This window comes from Anolis carolinensis, chromosome 3, assembly GCF_035594765.1.
Source record: "Anolis carolinensis isolate JA03-04 chromosome 3, rAnoCar3.1.pri, whole genome shotgun sequence".
NCBI lineage: Eukaryota > Metazoa > Chordata > Lepidosauria > Squamata > Dactyloidae > Anolis > Anolis carolinensis.
The window spans coordinates 118,099,236-118,120,504 of record NC_085843.1 but is presented as its reverse complement, the minus strand read 5'-3'; the positions used below and the strand labels follow the sequence as shown (position 1 = coordinate 118,120,504).

Below are 21,269 nucleotides of genomic sequence, written 5' to 3'. Positions count from 1 at the left end.
ATTATTTTATTATTATTAGCATATTCTGTTATTATTATATTCCATTTTATATTATCCTATTAATATATTTTATATCATTCTATTCCATTCTATTATTCTATTATATTATCCTATTATTATTATATTATTATGCTATTCTGTTATTATATCCCATTATTATATTATCCTATTAATACCATATTATTATCATTTTCTGTTATTATTATATCCTATATTATATTATCTCATTAATATATTGTATATCATTATATTATTATTATATTATCATATTATTATTATAGTATATTATATTATTCATCATTCATGACTACATTGAAACTAGAATAGAGAGAAATCAGCGTGGAAACCTTGTGAAACCTAAATTGCAAGAGGTACCATAGATTGTTGTGCATGTCAATAATGGTAGTAACAAGAAATTCTTGATAGGATTCATAGTTTGTCTGGTTATGCTGGTTTGTGATGACAACTACTTTACAGTATATAATAAATGTTCATTTTGTTGTTATAAATGTGAGCTCTTCTTCATGGAAAAATAAGACATCCCCTGAAAATAAGACCTAGTGCATGTTTGGGAGCAAAAATTAATATAAGACCCTGTCTTATTTTCGGGGAAACAGGGTACGTAGCAGAAGTGTTAGTGAATTGTGAATATATGTACACTGGGGAAGGTTTTGTGATGTCCTTCAATACTGCATTGGCGCTCCCTATGTTCTGATAAACAACAGGAATGAAGTGCCTGGGTTCACCATACATCTGACATTTTGCTGGCTCCCTCATGTAGAAATGTAACATCATTGATTACAAAACTGCTCAGTTCTAATTCCTGTGGACATAACTCCACTTATGAAGTTGCAAGTCCTCAACATTTATTCTGGCCTGTTTTTTCTCCAATTGCTCTATGAGGTAAAGGTAAAAGTTTTCCCCTGACATTAAGTCTAGTTGTGTCCTACTCTGGCGGTTGGTGTTAATCTCTATTTCTAAGCCAAAGAACTGACGTTGTCTGTAGACGCCTCCAAGGTCATGTGGCTGACATGACTGCATGGAACGCCATGACCTTCCCACCAAAGCGGTGCCTATTGATCTGCTCATATTTGCATGTTTTTGAACTGCTATGTTGGCAGAAGTTGGGACTAACAATGGGAGCTCACCCCACTCCCCACATTCAAACCACCAACCTTTCAGTCAGCAAGTTCAGCAGCTCAGCAATTTAATCCGCTGCATCACCGGTGGCTCTAAGAGACTAAATATTTATTTCCTGAAGTCTTCTCTTTGGGCATTTAGAATATTGTTAATTTAGCAAAGGAACTGTATCATGTGCTTTAAGATTATGTTGTGGATCATGTAGTATGGCTTTGGCAATAGTGCTGCTCCTACTATCAGATAACAAGGATTACTATTGAGGTTACAAGCCAAGTTAAGGGAGGGAAGTGAGCTTGTACCATAACAAAGTATGGACAGCTAATGAGTGACAGTCATAGCCTGATGAAAAACACATGGGCAAATATATTATCTATTTCCATTTGGTAATTCTGTCTTGCTAAACATTTTGAACACATAGAAAATGATCTTGAATGGATCACTCTTGTATCCACAATCCTATACTTGCCTACTGAGGAGTCTGTTCCCATGAGTTCAATACGGCTTGAAGGATGTGTTAAATTGTACTGGAGATGGGGAGAGTTTCCCTTTTCTGTTGGATCATAACATTACATTAAAAAAATACAGAGGTTTAAAAATACTAATATTTTTGGCCAGAGTCAGAACCAAAATTGCCCCAGTTAAGATTTCGCATGATAGTTATTATGATTCTTTATTATATGTATGTTGAATTCTTGCCATTAATATGTTGTAAACTGCCCCCGGGGTGAGAAAGGAAGTATATAAATATACTAAATAAATAAATGAATAAATAATTGCGAAAGTTGGATCAAAAACTGCCTCAAAACATATTATCTCTGATAATGTTGAGGAAAATTTACTTTCTGAGGAAACTAAGGGTGGATCCTGACTCCTCTCAAATGATCTGACAAATTTGGAAAATAAATTTAATGTATTTAAAAACATGTTTGTCAATGTTGAGCCCTCCCATTAAAAAGTTTTAAGATGCTTGCTTCTTCTAGTATTCTAGAAGAATACTTGATGGCTCAATACAGAAAATGTTTTCTTGATGTAAGACTGAATCCTATGAGAGTCCAAGTTTCTCATTCTACATCTAGAGCAACACCAACATGAACAAGACATGTACATGCATACACTAATAGCTTATGATTTCTAGCAGCAAGTACACTGCAAGACATTTTGCTTTGGAACGTGAGATGATTGATAAGGATAAACAGGTTTGGTATATAGTACAGAAGTTGAAAAGAAGGGATAAGGGAAAGGTTAATCACACTCTTCCAGCACGCCAGTTCTTTGATCAGATTTCATCTTTTCAATCCTACTTCACAACAGAAAATACATGTGGGCTAATATTTATAAACTCACTTATCTAACTTGATAGCTTATGTTCAATCTCTGTGAACATATTTTTGGAATGAAAGAGGCATTACCCTAAACGTTCATTCAAAATAGGTGGCTGAAATTCACTAAGGCATTTACAAATGTCTAGCATATTAGTTACTGTACTTAGCTACATAGTGTCCAGTCCCATCAATTTTCACTTACTAGGCAGCAGCTGCTGCAAGTGACAAGGCCTGCACCACTATTGATCAGGAGGAACTGAGTGATGGATCTAAGCCTCCAGTGTCATATCTAGTACTACAACCAGAAGAAGGGTCCCTGCCATAATTCTCCCTTGCATTGCAGATTATTTGTGAGAAGGTGTATCCACAATCCTAGCTGTTCCATCCACTCCATGCCAGTTTAATTGGGATGGAAGTAGAGCACTGGCTTCTGATAACAGTCATCTGGACTGAGGGGGAAATCTGGGGAGTTGTAGCATGTTCTGTGGGAATGGAAGTTAGCCGTTAGAAGTAGATAGTAGATGATATACTACTAGATGATATACTACCAATTTGGCGGGAAATAACTAGCTTTCGATTCTCCTTGGCAAGAAGGAAAGATAAAGCAGTTTCGAGATCTTCCAGGGCCTGACAGAAGAGGACTAAAATATCAGCCAGCTGCTTCCCAATACCCAAAGAAAAGACCCTCATTGATCATAGTGGCTGCTGCTTGGAAAGTGAGGATTGAGGGACTTTCATAGTCCCTACATATTCTCTATACTAGTGAAAGGGATGGCAAACATAAACCAGTTACAAATATGAAACTCTAGGTTAATTATTCATAACTATCTTAGTAAATTTTAGTCAATAGTATTAAGCAAAGCCTATTCATTTTCAAAATCAAAATATTCCTCAACCTTATCCTACCAAGGTAGTCCACACACTCCATAGAATTTCCTACGACAGCTTCACAGGCCCCCAAAAATGTTTCTGGCATCTTGGCTCCGGAGGTGGAGTTTAAGCTCTCTCCATTTACCAGTGTGCAATCCGACCTTATGATAGGAATGTAGGAATATAGAAAGCTGGGAAACTTTCTGGCTTTGTGAATGCTGGAATGGGAGGACCCATAGATCAAAGATTCTCAGGACATATAGTTTCAAAGACACACATCCTCAATTTTTGGTGCCTGGGACAGTGTCATTGCAGTATTCCAGATGTTGGTGGAAGAGAAACTTTGGAATGGGTTCAGTAATATTATGGAGGAAATAAAATTTTGCATTAGCTGAGCTGATTCTAGATTGCAAGGTATCTCCCCACATCACAATATTAATGTGAAGAAACCTGGAAACTATTACAGTAACTATCTCTGAATATTTAGTACTGAATGTAGATTATAAAATCTGCTCACTAATTGTCCTATACGTGCATTATTAATTACAAAATAGTTAACTTGAATGTTTAAAAACATCACAGATAGAAGGGAAACTAGGTGGTCCATGTAGGTGTCCAGCAGTGAGTAATGTGTTGTCTTCCAGATGTTGCTGGGCTATGACTACCATCATGTTCAACAAACAAAGCCAAGCATTAGGGATTGCTGGTGTTGCAATACAGCAACACCCAGAGAGATGCATTTTCCCCATTTATTTATTTATTTATTTACAGTATTTATATTCCGCCCTTCTCACCCCGAAGGGGACTCAGGGCGGATCACATTATAACACGCATAGGGCAAACATTCAATGCCCATAAACACATCAAACAGAGACTGAGAGACACACGCAGAGGCAAGTTAACCTTCTTCTGAGGGGATGTTTGATTCTGGCCACAGGGGGGAGCAGCTGCTTCATCATCCACACTGACGGCACTTCCTCATTCCAGGTCGTAAATTAGTTAATCTTGCCTCCCCACTTTATAAGTGGTACCTTATCTCCTACTTGATAGATGCAACTATCTTTCGGGTTGCTAGGTCAGCAACGAGCAGGGGCTATTTTTAATTTTTAATTGACGGGTGCTCACCCCACCACGGGCTGGCCTCAAACTCATGACCTCATGGTCAGAGTGATTTAAGGCAGCTGCTCAACAGCTGCGCCACTGCCCAGGCCCATCCCTGATATAAAAATTCAGTTACTAGTTGTGAAGTTGATGATTGTTTAGGAGGTGCCCTTCACTCAGGAAATCAACAACTCCAGCATAAGAATTAAATCAACAAATCAAATGAAAAGAGGCTGCTTTGATATCTATAGATACTGTGCAATCAGTAAGCGCTATACTTGCTTTCCAGGGGACTTACTATCTCCCTGATGTATGGGGATTACTAGCAATGTGTAAAATGCCACGTTTGTTGAAGGCCTAACAGGAAGAACATGTTTAAAAGAGTTTGGCATTAGCTTTCATTAACACCATATTTAAATGCATTGACACTGAAAGATTACTCCCAAGGCTGAATCTTGGAAACCAGCACCTACAACGTGTCAAACATGCATTGCAACAAGTCATATTTAATTCTGCCTTCACTCTGCTTTAGTGAAGCATGACAATGAAATTTTCTGAAAGAAATGGAGATGTTTACAGCATTGTTAAAACAGCCATGGCCATTTACAAGTCAGACTTTTATTACATCTCTGACTCCATGCCCCCTAAGGCCAAACATCATATAGCATCTTCTGTGTAACTAGGCAGGCTGGTTTCAACAAACATGGCCATATGGTGGTTGGGCTTGTGATGTTTCTCTGATGTGTTTCTGCTCTGAATAAAATTTGTAGGATTTCGACAAAGAGCAAGTTAACGGGCCAGACCAGAGAAACAACAGATGGAGACCTGGACTGAGTTGCAGGTGGGCACTCAACCAGCCAGCAGGTCCAGAGCTAAATCAATAAAAGAAGTGTTTAAATTGCTGTAGGGTATAGGTGCTCAGCATTACAAACTCTTTTTACTAATGCACACATGACCCTGTAAATCAAAAGGGTCTCTATTTTCCCTTTTCAACAATTAAATATGCAGAGAAAGTAAATGGATGCTTCTGCAGGGGCTCCTAGTCCTCCACACACAGCTGGCAAGAGCTAATGCATGCCCAGGAAGCAAATGAGTCTTGCAATAGTCCTGAAAAGTGATAGGAAAAATAACAGTTGTAAGCCTGAAGGGCTCAGCATAGCATAGCTGTTTGCACATAGAACAGCACTATGTTGAACCACTTACCACCCGTAGAACTATCACAGGGTGCATCTACACTGTGGAATTAATGAAGCTTGACACTACTTTAACTACTATGGCTCAATACTGTGGAATTCTGGGATTTATAGTTTGGTGAGGCATCTGCACTTTTGGCAGAGAAGGAAAAGGCCCTATAAAACTACAAATACCATGTATTTATTGTTTCAAAAGCAAACTGAGGGTGAAGTTATAAAGTATTTAAAAAACACACAAAGTCAAAAACTTGACATTATACTAGAATTCCCTTGACCAGAAGCAGGCAACTTGGGAGTGCTTCCGAAGTCGTGGCAACACCATGATTCCATGGCATTGGGCTTATGGCAGTTAAAGTGGTGTCAAAATGAATGCCACATTGCAGGTGTACCCACAGAGTCACTAAAGCCTCTCATCAGACCCATTCAAGTCTAAGAGGCAGCGGCGGGGGGGGGGGGGGGGGAGAGAAAGGAATGCCAAAGAGTCTATCTCCCTGTCACCAGATGCAAGGTGATTATCATTAGCTCCTGAGGTCTTCAAGGACCTTTGAGGTCTTACTAATACCTGATTCTGTGGCTTTTGCAGAGGCAGATGCTTCTGCAGCTTTCAGATAGCCACGTATGTCTGCAATTTTGGCCCAATCTCCATTATCCTCCAGGCACAAATAACAGAATAGGACCAGAGAGGGCTCACAGACTTGAAGGTAGGTTGAGAAAGGACAATTTTTTTCACTGAGCAGCTAGCAAAAACACATATGCTGGTCTAAGGAGTAAATATGCCAAGGTCTGCAATTCCAGCCAATGTGTATTAACAATCAGACTGGTCAATTTGATTACAATACTATTTTGATGAGAATGACATGGATAAGATGATGAATAAGATGATCATTTAAAAAACTGTTTATTTACTGAGTGCATACACTGCTCTTGGATTTGATTCCTGTATTCTTCTCTGAGGCTTGAAGCTACTTTGTTTCTGAAATGCTGCAGCATCAGCTGTTCTTTGACCACTCTCCTGCTCCTGTATCAGCATAAATCCTGTTAAGGCTACCTACCACTTTTGTTCAGGTTAGCCTTCTTAGAATTCCTGACATGAGCACTCCCTACCTGGAAACCATTCACAGAAAAAAGAAAAGCTGCTTCAAGTTGGCAGCTTTTTTTCCTGAAGATTTTACCCATCCACCATCTTTATGAATAGTGTTAGAAGTAGAGTTCATCAGCAGCATTCCAGCTCCAGGATCAGTCAAGTTATTTTGGTTCATGAAGCAGACAAACCTCCAAATGCAATAAATTCACTATTGCTTCCTTTAATGACTACCCCATTCTGCCTAATAGCAAGGCAAGCCCTGAATTTTGATCATTTTCCACTGAAGAGAAAAAAACCCCCAGAAAATGATTTCAGGTAGGAGCCCCCGGTGGCGTAGTGAGTTAAACCTTTGTGCCGGCAGGACTGATAAGGTTGGGTTGCTGACCAGAAGGTTGCTGGTTCGAATCCAACCTGGGGCGAGCACGGATGAGCGCCCTCTATCAGCTCCAGCTCCATGCGAGGACATGAGAGAAGCCTCCCACAAGGATGGTAAAAACATCAAAACAGCCGGGTGTCCCCTGGGCAACGTCCTTACAGACGGCCAATTCTCTCACACCAGAAGTGACTTGAACTTTCTCAAGTTGCTCCTGACATGAAAAAATTCAGTTTAAACCAAACATATAGAAAACATTCTAAGCCATGTCCCAAAAACCTGAAAGGTTCTGATGATAAGAAAACTAGACCACTGGAATAAGATGCTAAGAACAAATGTGACACACATAAGCTTGGAAATAGTGCTTGTTCCCTATTAGTGAGCATATATGTCATTAGTCTTTGTTGCTCAATTTTTGCCCTTATATTTTGTAATAATTTTATTAAAAAGTCATTTAAATTACTTCCATGTCAGAGTCCAAGAAACCACAGAGCACAATCTAATGCCAGACTCCATTTATGAGCCATAAATCATTACTCCCTCTGCCCCCAATTCACTTCCTATAAGAGGGGAGTTAATTACCTTTTCGTTTTTTCTCTCATCTGCTTTGCAGGCTGTGTTGGTTGGACTGCAAGTGACCAGGCTACTGATGGGCCCATTTCCTACTTCTCCATTCAGATTGACTGCAGTGACATTGGGAGGAGTGATGGCTGCTGCTGCTGATGTGAGAGGAATTATGGGCCTGGCTCCAGAGATGACATGTACAGGGGAGTGGTGGACGTGCTGAGGAGATACTACAGAGTGTGGCCTGACCACAGTTGTTGGGAGACGAGATGGGGAATTCTGGGTTCTCAATGGTGAGACAGTAGCTGTAGGCCGGTCCTGTGCTTGCACTGAAGGGTGCACTACTAAAAACAAAATGGGGGGGGGGGGGAGGGGAGAGAGAGAGAGAGAGAGAGAGAGAGAGAGAAAATCACTAATCACAAATACTGTCAAAATAGCAAAAGATTATATAGCATCCCTTAGCCAGAATTCAGAAATCTGAAATACTTTGAAATTATCCACATGGGTTGCTGAGAGGGTGACACCTTTGCTGCCTGATGGTTCAACATATACAAACTTTGCTACATGCATAAAAGGATTGTGGGATGCTGGGATGTGGGGTGCTGAGAATACAAGGCTCACACACTATTGTGCACTTGTAGCTTGTGGATTCAAAATAGTTGCATACCAGTGGTTTATAGCATGCACCTTTGAATTTGTATTGAAATGTGTGGCACGTTCAACTCAAAACAAATTTCATTCTAGCTAAACATGTATAGGACAAGAGTGAGAGAAGTTACAAGTGGCTTTTAAAAAAAGAAAAGAAACAAAAGCAATACAGGGTTGCTCTTTATTTAAAACCATGTTCTAAAAAGGTAAAGGTTTTTCCCTGACATTAAGATTAGTCGTGTCTAACTCTGGGGGTTGGTGCTCATCTCCATTTCTAAGCCAAAAAGCCGGCGTTGTCCGTAGACATCTCCAAGGTCATGTGGCCAGCATTACTGCATGGAAAACCATGTTGTACTCACTTATATAAACACTAGCTGTGCCCGGCCACGCGTTGCTGTGGCGAAGTATGGTGGTATGGGAGATAAAGTATTGAGGAATTGGTGGTAGTTAAGGTAAAGGGTAAAGGTTTTCCCCTGACATTAAGCCCAGTCATGTCTGACTCTGGGGGTTGGTGCTCATCTCCATTTATAAGCCGAAGAGCCGGCGTTGTCCATAGACTCCTCCAAGGTCATGTGGGATGACTGCATGGAGGGGCGTTACCCTCCCGCCGGAGCAGTACCTATTGATGCACTCACATTTGCATGTTTTTGAACTTCTGGGTTGGCAGAAGCTGGGGCTAACAGTGGGGGCTCTCTCCGCTCCCCCAATTCAAACCTGCGGCCTTTCGGTCCAGAAGTTCAGCAGCTCAGCACTTTAACACGCTGCGCCATCAGGGGATATTGTTTCCTAAAGGTTGTGAATATACAATATTTCTGATTGTTTTTTTTTTTTGTCTGTTGGAGGCAAGTATGAATGCTGCAATTAGGCAAAATGATTAGGATGTAATGGCCTTGCAGCTTTAAAGCCTGGCTGTTTCCTCCCTGAGTGAATTTTTTGTTGGTAGGTGTTAGCTGGCCCTGATTGTTTCCTGTCTGGAATTCCCTTGTTTTCAGAGTGGCGTTGTTTGCGATATTTTATGTGCTTCTACTGTCTGTGACCCTGAGAAAACAGAGGATTTGCCAGACTTTGATGATGGGAATACTTTGTTGGGAGGTGTTAGCTGGCCCTGATTGTTTCCTGTGTGGAATTCCCCTATTTATTTACTGTCCTGGTTTTAGAGATTATATTGTTCTGCATTATTCTATCCCAGTAATTATTTCATATTAAAGTAGAATCTCACTTATCCAAGATTCGCTTATACAATGTTCTGGATTATCCAACGTAGTCTGCCTTTTCATAATCAATGTTTTTGTAGTCAGTGTTTTAAATTCATTGTGATATTTTAGTGGTAAATTTGTAAATACAGTACAGTAGAATCTCACTTATCCAACATAAATGGGCCGGCAGAACATTGGATAAGCGAATATGTTGGATAATAAGGAGGGATTATGGATAACCCTATTAAACATCAAATTAAGTTATGATTTTACAAATTAAGCACAAAACATCATGTTAGACAACAAATTTGGCAGAAAAAGTAGTTCAATACACAGTAATGCTATGTAGTAATTACTGTATTTATGAATTTAGCACCAAAATATCAATGAAAGCATTGACTACAAAAATGTGTTGGATAATCCAGATCGTTGGATAAGCGAGTGTTGGATAAGTGAGACTCTACTGTAATTACTACATAGCATTACTGCGCATGGAACTACTTTTTCTGTCAAATTTGTTGTATAATATGATGTTTTGGTGCTTAATTTGTTTAATCGGCTTTTCCTGAATCCCTTCTTTTTATCCAACATATTCACTTATCCTGCCGGCCTGTTTATGTTGGATAAGTGAGACTCTACTGTATATTGATAATCTTATATTATCTGCTTAGAAGTGGATTATATGAGGCTCCTTCTTCACAGCTGTATAAAATGCACACTGAAGTGGATTACATGGCAGTGTGGAGTCAGGATAATCCAGTGCAAAGCAGATAATATAAGATTCTAAATGGGTTATATAGCTGTGTGGAAGGGCCTTGAGTCTACACTGCCATATAATCCAGTGCAAATTAGATAATCTGTGGAAGAAGCCTAAGTGAGGCCTAAATCTGCCTGTCCCCTAACTGAACCCTGGCTGTCCCTTTGCTGACAGGCTGGTTGCTAGGCGACCAAGTGGGCAGAGATTTGCCCTCTAAACTGGCAGCAATTGGATAAAAAACAATTATTGCTCTCCCTCTAATTAGGACTTTATTTTTCTTTTCTTTTCGTTGTATCAACCTTGAGGCATGGATGATGGGTTGTGTTGTCAAATTTTGAGGTTGGGGGGCCTGTACTTTTGTTGTTTTGTGAATTGCCGTGATGCCATCACTCTTTTATATATATAGATAGATAGAAAACTTATTCCAATCCAGGCCTGAGATTTTGGATCAGTTACTTAGTCAAATAGGAGCCCCCGGTGGCGCGATGGGTTAAACCCTTGTGCCAGCAGGACTGCTCCGACAGGTCGGCAGTTTGAATCGGGGAGAGCGGGTGAGCTCCCTCTGTCAGCTCGAGCTCCCCATGCAGGGATATGAGAGAAGCCTCCCACAATGATGGTAAAATATAAAATATTCGGGCATTTCCTGGATAACATCCTTGCAGATGGCCAATTCTCTCACACCAGAAGCGACTTGCTGTTTCTCAAGTCACTCCTTACATGAAAAAAAAAACTTAGTCAAATATACTTACCTAAGTAGATGGGACCTTAAAGCCCTTCCACACACCATAACCCAGAATAGCAAGGCAGATAATCCACAATATCTGCTTTGAACTAGATTATCTGAGTCCACACTGCCATATAATCCAATTTAATGTGAATTTTATACAGCTGTGTGGAAAGAGCTTTAGGGCCCATCCAGACAAGGCCCAAAATGTGAGAGGTCTTGCAATTTTTCCAGAGACATCCAAACGACACTTCCTGTAAAAGCGAATTAATTTGGGATAAAGCAGGTAAGCTCTTCTTTGTCCTGAATTAATTAGATTCCCCATTTCTGAAAGGCCTGGTTCGAATGTGAGGACAAACTGATGGAACTGCTGACACAATCTTAGTAGTCTTGTCTCCACATCCCAATTCATTTCTTTGGGCCCCACGAGCCTGGGTGAAGAGGGCAACCCCCTCCCCAACCCCCCCCCAACCTTAAAAAAAATACCTTACCATGTCACCATTAGGCCTCTCTGGAACTTTCCAGACTGTACCAATGATGTGCCAGGATGTTGGGGGGGGGGGATCGCTTCTGGGCCTCCCCGCCTCCTGGTGCATCATTGGTATGGTCCAGGAAGCTCCAGAGAGGCCTAATGGCAGCCGGTAAGGTTTTAAAGATTTTTGGGGGGTGGTTGGTTGTTCCTCCATTCCAGCACGGTAGTTACCACACTGGAATGAGGACAGCCTGGGAAAGCGCGAGTTTTGGGGAAGGTATGGGGACTTAAATCTGCTTTGGCACATGTTTAAATGATGTCTGGAAGCACCCTTAGTTGATTCCTCCCAATCCTGATTCACTAGGCAGCAATGCAAATGCTGGGATCTGCTCTCCTGGTGTTTGAGGCACAATGAACTGATGTTTTCACATCCCTGCCATCAGCAATTTTTAGTGGAATAATGGCAGGGATCCTGCTTGTGACAGTTATGAGAGATTGCTCTTGGGAAGAAATGTTAGTCTATGATGACCCAACTGACAAAAGAACAGGACCCCATTGCTTGAAGCAAGCTGTTGACCTTTAAAAGCTGTACTAAAGATTATTCGCCCAGTGACAGCTATTTTACAAACAAAATCATCAACAGCAATATGCTGTTTGTTACATGGAAGTAACAGTTCAAAACAAAATTGCCAGCTCAACTAAATATCAGTCAAGGTTATCTGGTCCAGTAGTCAGCACTACATTCATATTCAACCACATGCCACATAATAGCTCTTATTAGAACAAATATACGTGTGTTAAATTTTTTTTTGCTGTGGCTCCCTATGGAAACTTGTTTTTTATTTTTTATTTCCAACATAACCTTCACAATTTATCTACTTTTTTTTTTAAAAAAAGGACATTCTCACCAAAGCTTTAAAATGAAAGATATTGCAGATAACTTAATTTCCTTGAATATCTGAAGGAAGAACAAGCTGATCTCCTTAAGACTGAAGCATTCAGAAACACTTCACATTATTGAACCTCTGTCAGATTTTTGTTGTTTGTTAAATTGCTCAGGGCAAATGAGATAACACCACAGGACCAGAAAGCAATACTGCGACCACCGGAAAGCAGACTGTAATTGAAACATCTCTGAATCGCCGTACAGTTATGCAATTAACTTTTACTACACGTTATAGCCAATGGTGTAAAGCAAAATAAATTTGTATGTAGGAAACATCTTCTCTGAATCAAGAAGACTATTTTTCAAAATGGTGTTTGGCTTATAGCCCCCCCCCCCTTTTTCACAGCATAAGTTTCAAGGTGGCTTACAATGATGTAAATGAAAATTCAGCTAAAATCCTAATTTACAAAACTCAATTAAGCACATGGTTAATAACAGTTTAAACACATGATTAAAACAGGTTAAACCAAGCATAGCATATCACTTTCAAAAAACCTTACTGCCATGTGACTTAAGAATGCCTAAATGAAAAGGCTTTGGCTGTCAGAGGAAAGACAGCAGAAAGTCACTCTGCTGGACCTCCTGTGGAAGGCAGTTCCACAGTTTGGGAGCAGATATTGTGGGTCTTTACATACCACAATGCATGCATCCTGCTCATATTGAAATGGGAGAGCTGTATTACAGACAGATTGCTTGTGTTTGATCTGCACAGTAAACACTTTTCATCCTTCAAAGCCTAATAAAGTGCTTTAGAATGTTAAGCCATGCACTGTTTGTTAAGTGGACTTAGATGTGTTGCCCTTCTTAGCATGCAAGGTATTTTATGCTCGCAAAAGGAATATGTGTAAATATTGGTAAGCGCGGTAATTGATTTCATCTGTGCCAACAGGACAACCTGATAAACAGAATGTACTTCTCAGCAATCAATAAATACTACCCTAAATATTACAGGCAAATAGAAACCTGTCCTTATGCCATGCTGGGTTTCAAATAGAGCAAAAAAAAATTCTGAGGAAGCCTGCCGAGACAAAAGGCTTCCAGGGCCTTGCACATCAGAGATATAATATCTGATCTGGAGAACAGAAATACCAGATGGATGAAGGATTCTACGTACCCATTTGAGCAGAATTGCGGGATTGGATGCCTGCTTGCTGTGGGGAATACCGAGCGCAGTTATTCATCTGAGGCGAGGCTACTGATCCTTGGGGCTGTGTGGGAGGTGAAGTGATCGGAACGGCAGGCCTGACAACGGTCACACAGTTTGTAAGAGCTGGGCTTCCTGGGTGAACAGCTCCTGAAGAACCTTTGGCTGTTGGAGAGCCTCCTGGTAAATTCCTGGACTGACCAGCGCCTGCAGGAACCCTGGATAGTGGTTTGGATAGGTGAAGAGTAAGTTATTTTTTTTCCAAAAATATATTAATTGTTATTTTTTTATTTGGCATATAATGAAAAATACCAACATAAGGAAGATACTGAAGAAAACATATTGCTACATGAAGCTGAATGTTAATATGTGGTACAGGTATGCAAGAAATCATAGAACACACTCTTTTAATCAGTTTCCATCCACATTTGCTGGGTTTCTCCAAAGCTTGGAGGTTTCTACCCAGATACCCTTTTGGGACCAGAATTCTTGAGAATTACAAGTTATGTTGTCTCCCTGCCATGGTAATCCCACAGCTGTTATGTAAATATTTATGAGAGAGATGAGAGATAAATATCTGGTTTTCTACTCAGCCATGTTTCCTGCCCCACTCAGCTAATGTTGTATGAACGCAGTCATCATTCACAAGCCACTAGGTAGAAAAAACTTGGACAACATACTTCTTGGCTTGGGTGCAAATATCACCAAAGATATCATACAAAAGAGCATGGTTGCTGGGATCTACACTGCAAAGTTAGTTTTTGTATATGTGGCACTTTAATGTTGTCAGGTAGCTTGATGCTAGTGTGGATCTGGTTGTGGAAGTGTTCCTTGGGTGTGGCATTCTTGAACATGGAAGATGCCATGAGTTTTCTAATGCTAGCACTATGTACCAGGTTCTGGCTGTGGCAAAGAGGTTACTAGGATCCCTGGTGTTTTCTCCTACCAAACTTTATCGAATATTCTTGCTAGTAAGGCAGTCATTTAAAAAGTCAGAGGTAAACAGCACAGCAGTATTTTCTAGGTTCTGGATAGAAATCTTTTCATCTTCTTTGATTTGTGACCTCTATTATGACTTGCAATCACCTCTTGGAAAGACTGCTTAAGGGACTAGCTTGCAAGACACAGACTGTGCTGTAGGCCATGTAGCTTTAGAATGCTTTGGCTGTCTAAAATGCGCTCTTGTAGATTTTACATCAAATCAGAATACAATGTAGTGCAGAATAAAATAGTATGTAGGTTGACACAATGGCTGGCACTGTCGGTAATATATGCAACTGTATTTATCACGACTGGACTTAACGTCAGGGGAAACCTTTACCTTCTGGAACATGGAATGCTTCTGGAACATGGCCACACAGCCCGAAAGACATACAACAAAACCTTTACCTTTTCTTATTTTATTTTATGCTTGAATATTTTATTCACTATTTAATTTATTGGGATATAATTGCTAGTATTCTAGATGCACTACTCTGCATGTAACTACCTTAGTTACGTAGCTAAATAGTGTCTTTCCAGTTCTGAGTAACTAGTCAGCAGCCACTGTGGGCAACAAGAGTCTGTTGATCAGGATGCAATAGATTGAGGTTTCCACTTGCATCCCTCCAGTGGTCATCTGTGTAGTAGTCAGAAACAGTATCCCTATCACAATTCCCACTCACACTGGAAATCATTTGAGAGAGTGTGTGGGAACATCCTTTTGCTACATCCCAATCAGTAAGACAACAGAACCTCATTGCTTGCAGCAACTCCTACCCAGTAAGTCAGGAATTGAGAATTTTTATTATCTCCATGTATTCCTTACTCCACTGAATATGTAGTGGTCATGAATATGAATGAGCTATAAACATATAACTCTAGCTTACACAATCAGAACAATGATTGTGAATTCCAGCCATAATTCGTCTGGAGGCCAGTTGAAAATGAGAGGCTTAAAAACACTGTGAATAAATATATAAATACAAGTTTGTGTGCATTTATGGTGTGGGGATAAATACACAGAAAGAGAAATGCACTAACAACATAGGTCCCTTCCATATAGTCCCTATGTCCCAGGATCTGATCCCAGGTTTTCTGTTTATCTCAGATTGTCTGGCAGTGGGGACTCATATAATCTAGTTTAATGCAGAAAGCCTGGGATCAGATCCTGGGATATAGGGCCTGTATGGAAGGGCCCATAGATGTGAAATAGCAGCATCTGACAACAAAATACTTGTATGTAGGTGCAGCTAACACCGTACCGGTCTGAAATCTTAGGGCCCATACAGACAGGGCCCAAAGTGTGTGAGTTTGGCTGTTTTTACTGGAGGCGTCCAAATGTAAAATCGAATTAATTCAGTATAATCGAATTAATTTGAGACAAATCTGGAAAACCCTGCTTTGTCCCAAATTAATTTGATATCTGGTAAGACTGAGATCTTTGATAACATCCTGGCCTTTCCAGGCATGATCCCAGTGTGGATTGGCCTAGGGACCATGTCACGCGATCCCAGGGCCCAATTCACATAGCCTTCTTGGGCTTTTCAGGTTCTATGAGCCTGGAAAAGCTAGAGGGCACCAACCCCTTCCCCAAAACTCCCAAAAGAAGCCTGTAAAATTAAACCAGCTGCCATTGAAGTACTTCTGGAGTCCTCCTGGTGCGTAGAAATGATATGCCAGGAGATCGGGAGGAGGGGTGAGAAGGAAAATTGCTCCTCACCCCCCCCCCCCCCCCGGCACATCATTTCTACAAATACATTACAAATACATTTTGAAGATTAAGTATGTATCACATAAAATAAAGTTATTTCTACATTAAAAACAAACATATGGAAATATCTAAAGTGTAAATAACAGAAGACATGTTTTGACTTTTAAATATTTATTTTTAATGGAACACTATATCATTTAAAAGCAGGCATACCCATTGTCATGCCTTCTACATAGGTGAGTTCTGATCCCTTAAAGCTAAAATTCTTAGGCTCTCTCACCTGGAAACAGGAGTAACGTAATTGCCTGGAAAGACACCAGAAGTACCATTTCTCAACGATGTCCCTTTGAACCAGCCATCCTGACACTTCTCAATAACACGATACATTTCACCCTTACGCAGTTCCAATTCATCAGTCTTCTGGGGTTTGTATGCATACAATGCCAAGTAGCTGGAGGAAAGAAACATTACACACAGTGAACACATGTTGCTGAAACACACATAAGGCTATTGGGTTGTACTTTGGTTTAACAAAAGAAGCTCTCTTCATCAGAAACAATGGCCAAGAACCTGCATTATGAGATGGAACTATGAAGATGGAGCTCTCTACTTCTATCAATGCCATCCCACAAAAAACTACTTGTTTTGTTAAGCTACACAGCAATCCAGCCAAAGGGCCTTCAAGGTGTTGTAGATTTGGGTGCTGGGAAATGACTACAGCAGCATCTCCCTTGGGGTCCTGCTGCAAATGCTTCTTTCAGTGATCCCCACAACCAAAGACTCATTACCCAGCACCATGATCTGCAGTGTTGGAAATCCTTTGGTTAAAGTGCTGATAGCTTATATTCTCAAAAGTATTGAACAGAATACCACTCAGTTTTTATCCCCAGGTAAGAGATAAGACACTAAAACGACTAAAGAAAGACAAAGAGTGCTGATGAAAAATAAGAAAAATACAATGACTCATTAAGCAGGACTTCCAAGTCCCATGATCAACAATTAGAATTTAAAGTAGGAAGCTGTGACAGATCTGGGGGGGGGGGGGGGTCACTTTTCCGATCTTTTGTGGTCCTCTAAAGGTAAAAAAATAAAATAAAAAATGGCCAAATATACACTTCCAGGTTTGAAAAATTGGAACAATTTGATATTAAATAACATGAGACTCCTGCAAACAATTTTAAACTGATAAGAACAGATACTACACTTGATCTTAGCCAATTTTAAAGCAGAATCTACTGTTTTCTTCTTTGGCCAGAAAAATGGCTTTCATGGAAGCTGCAGGATGGGGACTGATGTATACCAAAAATTGCTTTAACATAATTTTCTTTATAATTTACTGTATTATCAATAAATGCTTGATCTGTATATCTATTTTATATACCTATATACCTGGGGTTACATAAAATTTTATTGGGTGAAAAAGTGTTACCAGTGGAAAAAGTTCAAGCAGTTCTGGTCTAAGATGTATGGTAAATCATTTCACCATGTACTTTAAGAAACAATGAGCTGATTGAATCATGTGTATCTCTATTACACAATAAATCTGAAAAACACTGCAGAAGTCGATGGTAGATATGTATGTACAATAGGCCACCTTCTCGGATAATCCTGAGCAGAAACCTAACATGAATATAGCCTGACACCTTTCAATTACTTAGGGATACTAAACTCAGCGTCTGAATAAGCAATCCTAGCTTAAATAAATGGAAATGGTTATCCAACTATCCTATGTTGCTGGGGTTTTGCGTTGAACTTTCCACCAAAGGAACAGGATTTGAAGCAACAATACAATGGAGAATTATATGTTTAGGAAACAGAAAAATCATGTAAAGAGCTTCTTTGCAAAGGAAGAAAAGCTGTGAAGGGGTGGAAACAGGTCTACCTTATATATTAGGCACTAAGGAAATGTTAGAGCCTATGGAAATGGGATTAACACAAAATTACAGGAATTGGGAATAAAAACAAAAATTCAAATAAAGATATTTTCAACTTCCAATTTTTAACAGATATGCACATGTTGAGGTCTATAGAGCTCAATAGGCCAGTTTTTGGAGTAATGTCTGCCGATCTCTAGTGGTGCATATGGGGGAGATGGGGAATTGAATACTTTGAATTGAACCTTGCCTAAGCATATGAAAACCTAAATGTGGCCCCAGGTGGAGAAGGAGTGCCAAGTCATCAGTGGTTCTCATTCACTATACAGTTATAGCACTATAATTTTACTTTAACTGCTGTGGCTGCATCCTATGGGATCCTGGGATTTGGAGTCTGGTGAAACACTGGAACACTTTGGCTGAGCATTTTAATGCTCCTTGTCTGAATCACAGGGGTCCATAGGATGTTGTCATGGCAGTTAAAGTGGTATCACAGTGCCATAACTGTGGAAGGGTGCTAGACATGCCTTGTAACAAATTCAGTGTTGCATGTAGATTCTTTATACTAATATCAGTACTGTGCTGGAATTGGCATCAATATTTCCAGCTGTATTAAGAAACGAATGGCTTTTGGACTCTCAAAATCACGTTTGCTTGTTTTGGTCCAAATTTGCAATACAGTATCTAACCTTGATTAAGATTAGGATAACCGTGTTGCAGTTTGATTTGTTCATCACTTTAGATTTTGTATGCTTAACCATAATTGCTTATGGGATGGTATTTGCATTCATTCCTGTCTCTCAGTTGATCATCAGTATAATGAGCACTTCAGGCAAAGAACTATTAATTTCTAACGTAACATATTTTCATTTTTAAAAGAATGTGTTTGTAAATAGCGTCTCAGAATTTTGTGCATACATGTTTGCTTGAGGGAAATAGGAGACCGCTATGCGCGCACCTGTTGTCAAAAAAATATAAATGTTATTATTGTGTAAAAATAACCCAGATAAGTTAAATAGCTTTCCTCAGAGTGTTATGTTGACAAAGAACTGAGATTAACAGCATTAGCCAGTGATGAAGTCTTTGTACATGATCACATCTTGTCACCCACTCATGCCAATGTACAATGATGAACGAATACTATTAAAAAGAACATCGCTCTCACAATTTCAAAGCCACAAGATGACATTTCACAGTATTATGGGTGGGAACTAGTTAACTGACACAGTTTTAATCTATGATATTCAGCACTAAAAGTTGCCTGCCAGAATTTCCAGCTTTAACTTGGGCCTGAGGGATTCAACTGTGACTGAATTTATAATGCTGAATTCATGGTGCTGTGGTTAATGTCATCTCTGTAGGTCTATTATAAGTCTGAGATACAATTGCTTTGAAGTGAAGCTTGGCTTCCAGGCACTAAGAGCATGAAGGTGCTTATTTCTTCTTTCTCCCATATACATGAAAAGTATTCTATAAGTTGGTCAGGTGAAATATTGCTGGCAACTGACAGCTAAAAGGAAGGCATCACTTGCCTTAAATTTTAACAAAACGCCGAATCAAATGTCCACTATCAAGTGTGCATGTAAACTGATGTTTGTATTATGTCTACAAAAAGGCACTCCTGTTATCCTATATGATAAGATGTTTTCTCCTCCACCATTCTGTTTTTAATATAAATTTTATTAAAGCTTTTGATATTTAAAAAAAAGATACATGGTGATGGATGGCAGAGGCAAAAGGTATGGAAGTAGGCCCTGGGGTTGGTAGGAGGGAGGGGAGGAAAGGGAATGGGGAAAAGGGGGTGGGAGAGAAAAAAGAGGATGTGCTTAGTTTACCATTACATGTAATCTGCTATAGTCTGCTATTTTGGCTGCAACAGTGATTCACAACATGTAAACAACTATTGTTTCCTCCCCCTTGGTTCCTATAATTAAAAGGAGTAAATGTTTTCCTAGATATTGTTTCATAGGCACAAGAGACTTCTAGTGATGTCTATTAAATGAAATCTGCCAGACCAATGTTAGTATAAAGAAAGCACAGGTCACTGAATGCCTGGTAGTGAAAGTAGTGATAATGCCAAACACTGACTCTGAAGCTGAGTCCTCAGACAACCATCCCAAGGCCACGACTTGTACATTCCTGACAATGAAGACAGACGTTGATAGGATCGATATATAAATCTGACCTTCAGATAACAGACTCAGAACACATTCACACTTGCTCTACATTGTGAAGCCTAAAGAAATCATTACACTTAAAGTAGGGGTGGTTGCCTGTTGGTAGAGCACATTGACAAATATGCAAGATCACTGCCTGTTAGAAATTGCTAATATAAAACAGCTCTGGGACTCCAAAATGTGCAAAATGGTCCCATGTGTCCTTAGGGCAAATATTCAAAGTTGTGATTCGATTGTTTTAATTTTTACAGAGAGAGTGACTGTTAGGTTCATAGTTTTCCCAGCTGATCTTAAAGGAACTGCAATATTAATAAAATAATCAACTATATGAATCTACAACTATACATATCACCTCAAAGATTCAACTATGGTATATTCTTTTATTGTGTGCCTTCCATTTGTTTCCATTTACTAGCATCCCTGAGGCAATCCTATGATTGGGTTTTCTTGGCAGGATTTACTCAAAGGGGCTTTGCCTTTTCCTTCCTCTGGGGCTGAGAGAGTGTGACATTTTGATTACCATTTTGTAAAGTGAAATGCATCAGGAAGCAAGCAATATGGTTTTGAAAACAGTTCTTCATTTTGGAAGGCAAATGAAATTAATTCTGCCACACATTGAGTACTTACAGTTCTTCGAATTATTTTCTTTTTGTTAAAGGAACTCACTAAACCCAGGCACACATTGGCAAATCTTTTAGGTTGGGTCCTGATTATACCATCTAAAAACAGTAAAGATCTTTCAGTCTGTGAAAGGTTTTTGATGCAGTAGAGCACTGCTGTTCGTGGACGGGGAAAGACGTGCTATTTGCTAATTTCCCCTTGTTCTGCAGCTTCCTTTTCCTTTCAAACAACTGCTCCAGAGGGTTTGGAAGTCTCCCCAAAATAGAACAAGAGATTGTGCTGGAGGCTGGGGATGGGTAGGGTGGAATTAGCAAAGACGGCTTTCCTCTGCCAATGCCTGGAGCATCCTGAATCCTTTTGCTGGCAGAGAA

General features: G+C 39.8%; 1 protein-coding gene across 3 annotated transcripts in view; it reads right to left on the bottom strand.

Annotated features, from left to right (window-relative positions):
- Positions 1 to 21,269, bottom strand: part of sh3rf3 (SH3 domain containing ring finger 3) — a 292,799-nt gene that overhangs the window by 31,887 nt on the left and 239,643 nt on the right. For 2 of the 3 annotated variants that reach the window (XM_008107051.3, XM_062975423.1), the window contains 3 exons: positions 16,507 to 16,677; positions 13,505 to 13,752; positions 7,666 to 7,991 (listed from right to left, as the gene is read on the bottom strand). In XM_008107051.3, the coding sequence (XP_008105258.2) occupies positions 7,666 to 7,991; positions 13,505 to 13,752; positions 16,507 to 16,677 (745 nt within the window). The remainder of the gene's footprint in view (positions 1 to 7,665; positions 7,992 to 13,504; positions 13,753 to 16,506; positions 16,678 to 21,269) is intronic. The other variant, XM_062975422.1, reaches the window with a different exon arrangement.